Source organism: Schistocerca nitens, chromosome 1 (assembly GCF_023898315.1).
Source record: "Schistocerca nitens isolate TAMUIC-IGC-003100 chromosome 1, iqSchNite1.1, whole genome shotgun sequence".
Lineage (NCBI taxonomy): Eukaryota > Metazoa > Arthropoda > Insecta > Orthoptera > Acrididae > Schistocerca > Schistocerca nitens.
Window position 1 is genome coordinate 123,394,902 of NC_064614.1, and position 8,288 is coordinate 123,403,189.

The 8,288-nt window shown below is 41.8% G+C and overlaps 1 protein-coding gene across 1 annotated transcript in view; it reads left to right on the forward strand.

Moving 5' to 3' along the window:
- LOC126234721 (cyclin-dependent kinase 1-like) overlaps positions 1–4,137 on the forward strand; it is a 54,974-nt gene extending 50,837 nt beyond the window's left edge. Inside the window, exons 6-7 of the mRNA XM_049943472.1 lie at positions 1,181–1,322; positions 3,896–4,137. Of these exons, the coding sequence (XP_049799429.1) occupies positions 1,181–1,322; positions 3,896–4,003 (250 nt within the window). The 3' untranslated portion in view covers positions 4,004–4,137. The remainder of the gene's footprint in view (positions 1–1,180; positions 1,323–3,895) is intronic.
- The last annotated feature ends 4,151 nt before the right edge of the window (positions 4,138–8,288 follow it).

An 8,288-nucleotide genomic window follows, 5' to 3' on the forward strand; every position in this document is an offset into this window, starting at 1 on the left:
AAGCCTATAGGGAAATAAGCTGGCTGATCTATCATCTAATGGAATCAGCGTCACTACTGATGTTCCTCCATCACAAGTATTGGCATAATCTCTGTAGCATTTTAAAGTCTCATGTTGTCTTCACAACATAATTCGGCCGACTACATATGCAGTACTACATGGGCTACTAGTATCACAGGTAACTCCTGATGACGGCAGCTAGGGAACTCGCTGAAAGCTCGTATTTACTAACAAATCTGACAAAGCAAGAATAGGAAAAAAATTTATCCACTTACATCCCAAGCCAAAACTGGAAGTTGCGAGCAGTGCATGAAGACCTGGCAAGGTGTGATGCAAACCATGTGGAGTCCAACCCCAACAAAATGAACATCTGTGTATATCATGTAATTTACTGGTAGCCTCCTGAGTGAGTAACCCGATGTTCTTAGTACATCATCCCTGCTTGTGCTTTTACATGCAGAGTAAGCAGCACCCGTCAGGAGGAATTGTGCTCGTAGAGAACTTACTGATACTGCTCTGAATGAAACTTCAGTCAGCATGACATAATTTCCCCTTAATGGCATTACCGCCACCAAATGTCAGATAGACAGTGGTAGATTCAGAGCAAGTTGAGAAAATAACACAAGGCATTACTTTTATTACTGTGAAGTCCTACCATGTATGATCATATAAAAAAGTGCCCCCTAGAGCCAATGGAGCCTGTTCCATTAACAGTTTAGTCTGAGTGAATAGAACTCTAGGGAATAATTATCTGAAGGGCAATCTGATGGTATGAAGGCTTAGATAGCTGCTGGTCATGAACTGCCTCATACGACACGTTAGTCGGTGCACAGACTAGGCACTGGAGTAATGTAGTGTAAGATGAATCTGAAGCAGTGGGTGATATCACCAGACCCACAACATCTGTGAGGTAATTGAAACCACTTGCATGCAAAAAGGTGAATGAAACTTGTGCTATGTGTGTTGTGCACAATGCTGATAAAAAATAGGTTATTCAGGTTGAACAATTGTGGGCTCTACAACCAGTCTATCTTGTTTATGAATGTGGTTTTGTTTAATTGCATAATCATATATTTTCCACTACGGAATCGTATAAATTTTTTGATATGCCCTAGACTGCGTGGTGGTGGTGGTGGTGGTGGTGGTATAAAAATGTTGTTTAATTATATGTTTATTTCAGTGTATTAAAAACACCCACTGAAGAAACATGGCCTGGTGTCTCTAAATTACCAGATTACAAGCCATCATTCCCTAAATGGACTCAAGATAATTTGAGCAGTTGCATGAAAAACTTGGATCCAGAAGGGCTGGACTTATTAAGAGTAAGTACCATTCAATCAAAAACATGCCCCATACCCAGGCACATGGCTACAAACAGGTGTGCATGTGTCATGCATGCAGGATGTGGTGAAAGTAACTTAACTCTGGAAGTGATAATTCCTATATTCTGGAGGGTAATAAAAGAAATAGCTATGTGGCAGTAATTATACCTCTCACTTTCTTGAAGCTGCTCATGGGAGAGCTCCATTGCTTAACTGTTTGGTTTTGGAATAATGCTTTAATGTGGTTACATCACTAGATATATCTAGGGTGATGTGCATAGGTGTAAAAAAGTTTGTGGCTAATGTTAGCAGGCTTAACGATAGGGTGGAAGTAGGAAAGCACTTTTTCCACACCCAATTTTTTAAAAATAATTTGAAACGTGTTGCAAGATTTTGTGCAGAATTTCTCTCTCTACATTTTTCATTTCCAAAACATCCACGGGATAAATGCATACAAGACACAACCACGTCTGAAATGTTTCTTCCTCTTTTGATAGTGCTAAGTGATGTATTATTAAGTCAGTGTTTTTGCAAAAAAAAAAAAAAAAAGGGGGGGGGGGGAGGCCTGGAAAATGGAGCAGGGCACTCAGTATACTATGTCAAGAAACTTAGGATGAAATATGTTGGAGTTTGAACGTCTCATGGCTCAGTAAGCACTAAGGTTTGTTCATTCATGTATCCATTGCTTTCATCTGCAACACTGAAAGCTGATGTTTTTCTGAGCAGGAAGTACGTAACATTATAATGGTTTTCAGTTTGTACAGAGTGGTCCATTGATTGTGACAAAGAACGAAACTTGTCTAGCTTGAAGGGGAAACCAGATGGCGCTATGGTTGGCCCGCTAGATGGTGCTGCCATAGGTCAAATGGATATCAACAGATTTTTTAAAAATAGGAACCCCCTTTTTTATTACATATTGGTGTAGTACGTAAAGAAATATGAATGAATGTATGTTTCAGTTGGACCACTTTTTTCGCTTAGTGGTAGATGGTGCTGTAATAGTCACAAATGTATAAGTACTCAATGCATTTGGCAATACATGTAACTACATTCCTCTCAACAGCAAGTAGTTCGCCTTCCTTAATGGTCGCACATGCATTGACAATGCGCTACGCGTGTTGTCAGGCGTTGTTGGTGGATCACGATGGCAAATATCCCTCAACTTTTCCCCACAGAAAGAAATCCGCGGATGTCAGATCTGGTGAACGTGCGGGCCATGGTATGGTGCTTAGACGACCAATCCACCTGTCATGAAATGTGAAATATGCTATTCAATACCGCTTCAACAGCACGCGAGCTATGTGCCGGACATCCATCATGTTGGAAGTACTTCGCCATTCTGTCATGCAGTGAAACTTCTTTTCGTAACATCACTAGAACATTACGTAGGAAATCAGCATACATTGCACCATTTAGATTGCCATCGATAAAATGGGGGCCAATAACCCTTCCTCCCATAATGCCGCACCAAACATTAACCCGCCAAGGTCACTGATGTTCCACTTGTCACAGCCATCGTGGATTTTCCGTTGCCCAATAGTGCATATTATGCCGATTTACGTTACCGCTGTTGGTGAATGACACTTCGTTGCTAAATAGAAAGTGTGCAAAAAATCTGTCATCGTCTGCCCAGTGGCAGAACTGTACACAACGTTCAAAGTCGTCGCCATGCAATTCCTGGTGCATAGAAATATGTTACGGGTGCAATCGATGTAGCATTCTCAACATCCGACGTTTTTGAGATTCCTGATTCTTGTGAAATTTGTCTGCTACTGATGTGTGGATTAGCCGCGACAGCAGCTAAAACACCTACTTGGGCGTCGTCATTTGTTGCATGTCGTGGTTGACGTTTCACATGTGGCTGAACACTTCCTGTTTCCTTAAATAACGTAACTATCCAGCGAATGGTCCGGACACTTCGATGATGTCCAAGATACTGAGCAGCATACATAGCACACGCCCGTTGGGCATTTTGATCACAATAGCCATACATCAACATGATATCGACCTTTTCCGCAATTGGTAAACGGTCCATTTTAACACGGGTAATGTATCACGAAGCAAATACCGTACGCACTGGCGGAATGGTACGTGATACCACGTACTTATACATTTGTGACTATTACAGCACCATCTATCACAAAGCGAAAAAAGTGATACAACTAAAACATTTATATTTCTTTACATACTACACCAATATGTAATAAAAAATGGGGGTTCCTATTTTAAAAAACGCAGTTGATGCTTATTTCGTGAGAGATTTGGCCCAGTCACTATCAATGGACCACCCTGAATTTAGGTTTTAGCTAGCACAGTTTATCCCATTTAGCCCTAGAAAACTATGCTATGAGGTAACATTGAGCATTTTTCTCAAATTTCGCAGCTTTTTCACAAGATATGTTTTTTAAACATAGCAATTCTTTATTGGTTGGAGCTATTGGTGCTGGTATGAAATTGCCTTTCCTGGCCTATGGCACAGCTTTCTTAGCCTGTTACGTGTGTGTGTGTGTGTGTGTGTGTGTGTGTGTGTTCCTTTTTTATATGTATGTAATACATAGATTTTTGTGTTACAGAAAATGTTAACATACAGCCCTGCAGACAGGATAACTGCAAAGAAGGCAATTTTGCATTCTTACTTTGATGACCTTGACACATCAAAGTTACCTACAACAGAATCGTAGATCCTTTTGGTTAAGACTGTGCTGTTTTTTGAATGATTGTGTTGTTGAGCTGGTTTCTTCAACTACACATAAAGGCTACCAGTGGTACAGAGCTGAAATTTGCTACTTCTGTTCCTGTCTTCTTTTCTTTTCTTTTCTTTTCTTTTCTTTTCTTTTCTTGTGTGTGTGTGTGTGTGTGCGTGTGTGTGTGTGTGTGTGTGTGTGTGTGTGTGTGTGTGTGTGTAGCAATATTTAATTTAAAGTATTTTGTACTTATATAGACAGTGTAAATACACAATTTATGTGCAGTTGTTGCTAAAAATGAAAATATTTGATATACATTATTAAAACTTGAGAACATGGTTCTAGCAATTGAATAAAAATTGATTTGTGTTGATGTCATTTCAATTCAGTGTGTGTTCTTCGTGGAAATCTAATTACTACCTCTAATGGATGTTCCTCTTTGAGTCATTTAAGTGCTTTGTTTTATTAAAGTACCATTGTAAAAAATACCTTGCTCAACCTTACAGTTACACCTCTCTAGTAATTTCGGAGAATAATAATTATTTGTTGTAAGTCACACGGAATTAAATTTAGCCTGTTCAACACTTAAAATTTCTGTTACATTGCAAACACTGACAGCAGTGAGAATTCATGATATCTATTTAAATATTCAGAGCAGAACTAGGTCAGCAAGGGCCAATAAGACTTTTACGGATTGTACCACAACTTGTGGTAAAGTTGTATGTTGGACTTTCCATATTGCATGAATTTCATTTGAAGTACTTTTTTCTTTCAATGTAATGCAGTGTTTTCATCCAAAAAGTTGCATTTTTAGTTGACAGAGTATCACACTTGATTTAAAGGGTATAAATTTGGTGAAGAGTGAACTACGTATTCAAAACTCTGATTTTTGTCATCTCTGGTAAGGTATAGACTGGGTGCTTTATTATATTAAGTTTTAAAAATATAATTTGTCTAGACAGAAGTATTTTCAGCACAAGTGATCTGTACAAAGTGCGAACTATAAGTAAAAATGTGATCACTGCAGAAAATCTTTCTCCTGAAATATCTCCTAAGTCAGTCAGTGTTGTTAGACAAATTAGGAGTACGCCTGGAATACAGGTGCCTGTTACTAGGATCTGCATGCAGGTGGGCTGTGGGCGGTGACATCACAGGTGAGTCTCACTGCAGAGAATCAACTAATAATGTGGCAAACAAGAATACAAATTTACAACATGTAATAGAACGAAAGGTTTAAATAACTGTCACACACCATATCTTTCTCAGTTGTAGTAGCATAGGCTCATCAACTGGCCAGATACAGTACATATCTACAAATAAAATTCACTTCCAGATGAAAAGTGAAGGTAAAAAACAGAAATTTTATTGAACTATCATAAATTGTTTAATTCATAAATTTTGGGCGTATTATAGTATTTGAGAGTTGTAGCATCGCGTTTTAGTACCCGAATAGTGTAAAATCGCGTAGTCTCCTTCCGCCGCCGAGCACTGTGTCAGCAGTGCGCAAGTAGCAGCATTACTGCATTTACTAGGCAATCTTGTATTTTAATAACCATTTAAATTTTGTGTTGATTTGTTTGCGCTCTCTGTAGATTAGTTCAGACGTTCTTTGCACAACAGTTTTTAGCATGGATAGGGACTGCAACTGCTGTGTTCAGATGCAGGCTGAGTTGGCATCCCTTCGCTCCCAGCTTCAGGCAGTGTTGGCTTCGGTCACACAGTTTGAGGCTGTTGCCAATGGGCATCACTGTGGGGGTCCGGATGGGGGTTTGTCGGGGACGGCCAGCTCGTCCCACGCATCCCCCGATCGGACTAAGATTGTGGTTGCCTGGGATACTGCCCGCATTGAGGCTGATCCCTTACCTGTGGTAGAGTGGGAGGTCGTCTCAAGGTGTGGCAGGGGGCGAAAGACATTCCGGAGGGCTGAACGGAAGGCCTCTCCAGTTTGTCTGACGAACCGGTTTCAGGCTCTGTCTCAGGCTGATACTGATCTTCGGCCTGACATGGCTGCTTGTCCTGTTCCAGAGGTTGCCCCTCAGTCTGCAAGATCCGGGCGGTCGCAGAGGGTGGGCTTACTGGTAGTTGGGAGCTCCAACGTCAGGCGCGTAATGGGGCCCCTTAGGGAAACGGCAGCAAGAGAGGGGAAATAAACCAATGTGCACTCAGTGTGCATACCGGGGGGAGTCATTCCAGATGTGGAAAGGGTCCTTCCGGATGCCATGAAGGGTACAGGGTGCACCCATCTGCAGGTGGTCACTCATGTCGGCACCAATGAAGTGTGTCGCTATGGATTGGAGGAAATCCTCTCTGGCTTCCGGCGGCTATCTGATTTGGTGAAGACTGCCAGTCTCGCTAGCGGGATGAAAGTACAGCTCACCATCTGCTGCATCGTCGACAGGACTGACTGCAGACCTTTGGTACAGAGCCGAGTGGAGGGTCTGAATCAGAGGCTGAGACGGTTCTGCGACCGTGTGGGCTGCAGATTCCTCGACTTGCGCCATAGGGTGGTGGGGTTTCGGGTTCTGCTGGGTAGGTCAGGAGTCCACTACATGCAACAAGCGGCTACACGGGTAGCAGGGGTTGTGTGGTGTGGGCTGTGGGTGGTTTTTTATGTTAGATGGCCTTGGGCAAGTACAGAAAGGGCAACAGCCTCAACGGGTGTGGGTCAAAGTCAGGACATGCGGGGACCAAGCAGCAATCGGTATTGTAATTGTCAACTGTCGAAGCTGCGTTAGTAAACTACCGGAACGTCAAGCGCTGATAGAAAGCACCGAAGCTGAATTCGTCATAGGTACAGAAAGCTGGCTGAAGCCAGAGATAAATTCTGCGGAAATTTTTACAAAGTTACAGACAGTGTTTAGAAAGGATAGATTGCATGCAACCGGTGGTGGAGTGTTTGTCGCTGTTAGTAGTAGTTTATCCTGTAGTGAAGTAGAAGTGGATAGTTCCTGTGAATTATTATGGGTGGAGGTTTCACTCAACAACCGAGCTAGGTTAATAATTGGCTCCTTTTACCGACCTCCCGACTCAGCAGCATTAGTGGCAGAACAACTGAGAGAAAATTTGGAATACATTTCACATAAATTTTCTCAGCATGTTATAGTCTTAGGTGGAGATTTCAATTTACCAGATATAGACTGGGACACTCAGATGTTTAGGACGGGTGGTAGGGACAGAGCATCGAGTGACATTATACTGAGTGAACTATCCGAAAATTACCTCAAGCAATTAAACAGAGAACCGACTCATGGAGATAACATCTTGGACCTACTGATAACAAACAGATCCGAACTTTTCGACTCTGTATGTGCAGAACAGGGAATCAGTGATCATAAGGCCGTTGCAGCATCCCTGAATATGGAAGTTAATAGGAATATAAAAAAAGGGAGGAAGGTTTATCTGTTTAACAAGAGTAATAGAAGACAGATTTCATACTACCTAACAGATCAAAACGAAAATTTCTGTTCCGACACTGACAGTGTTGAGTGTTTATGGAAAAAGTTCAAGGCAATCATAAAATGCGTTTTACACAGGTACGTGCCGAGTAAAACTGTGAGGGACGGGAAAAACCCACTGTGGTACAAAAACAAAGTTAGGAAACTACTGCGAAAGCAAATAGAGCTTCACTGCAAGTTTAAACACAGCCAAAACCTCTCAGACAAACAGAAGCTAAACGATGTCAAAGTTAGCGTAAGGAGGGCTATGCGTCAAGCGTTCAGTGAATTCGAAAGTAAAATTCTATGTACCGACTTGACAGAAAATCCTAGGAAGTTCTGGTCTTACGTTAAATCAGTAAGTGGCTCGAAACAGCATATCCAGACACTCCGGGATGATGATGGCATTGAAACAGAGGATGACGCGTAAAGCTGAAATGCTAAACACCTTTTTCCAAAGCTGTTTCACAGAGGAAGACCGCACTGCAGTTCCTTCTCTAAATCCTCGCACAAACGAAAAAATGGCTGACATCGAAATAAGTGTCCAAGGAATAGAAAAGCAACTGGAATCACTCAACAGAGGAAAGTCCACTGGACCTGATGGGATACCAGTTCAATTCTACACAGAGTACGCGAAAGAACTTGCCCCCCTTCTAACAGCCGTGTACCGCAAGTCTGTAGAGGAACGGAGGGTTCCAAATGATTGGAAAAGAGCACAGGTAGACCCAGTCTTCAAGAAGGGTCGTCGAGCAGATGCGCAAAACTATAGACCTATATCTCTGACGTCGATCTGTTGTAGAATTTTAGAACATGTTTTTTGCTCGAGTATCATGTCGTTTTTGGAAACC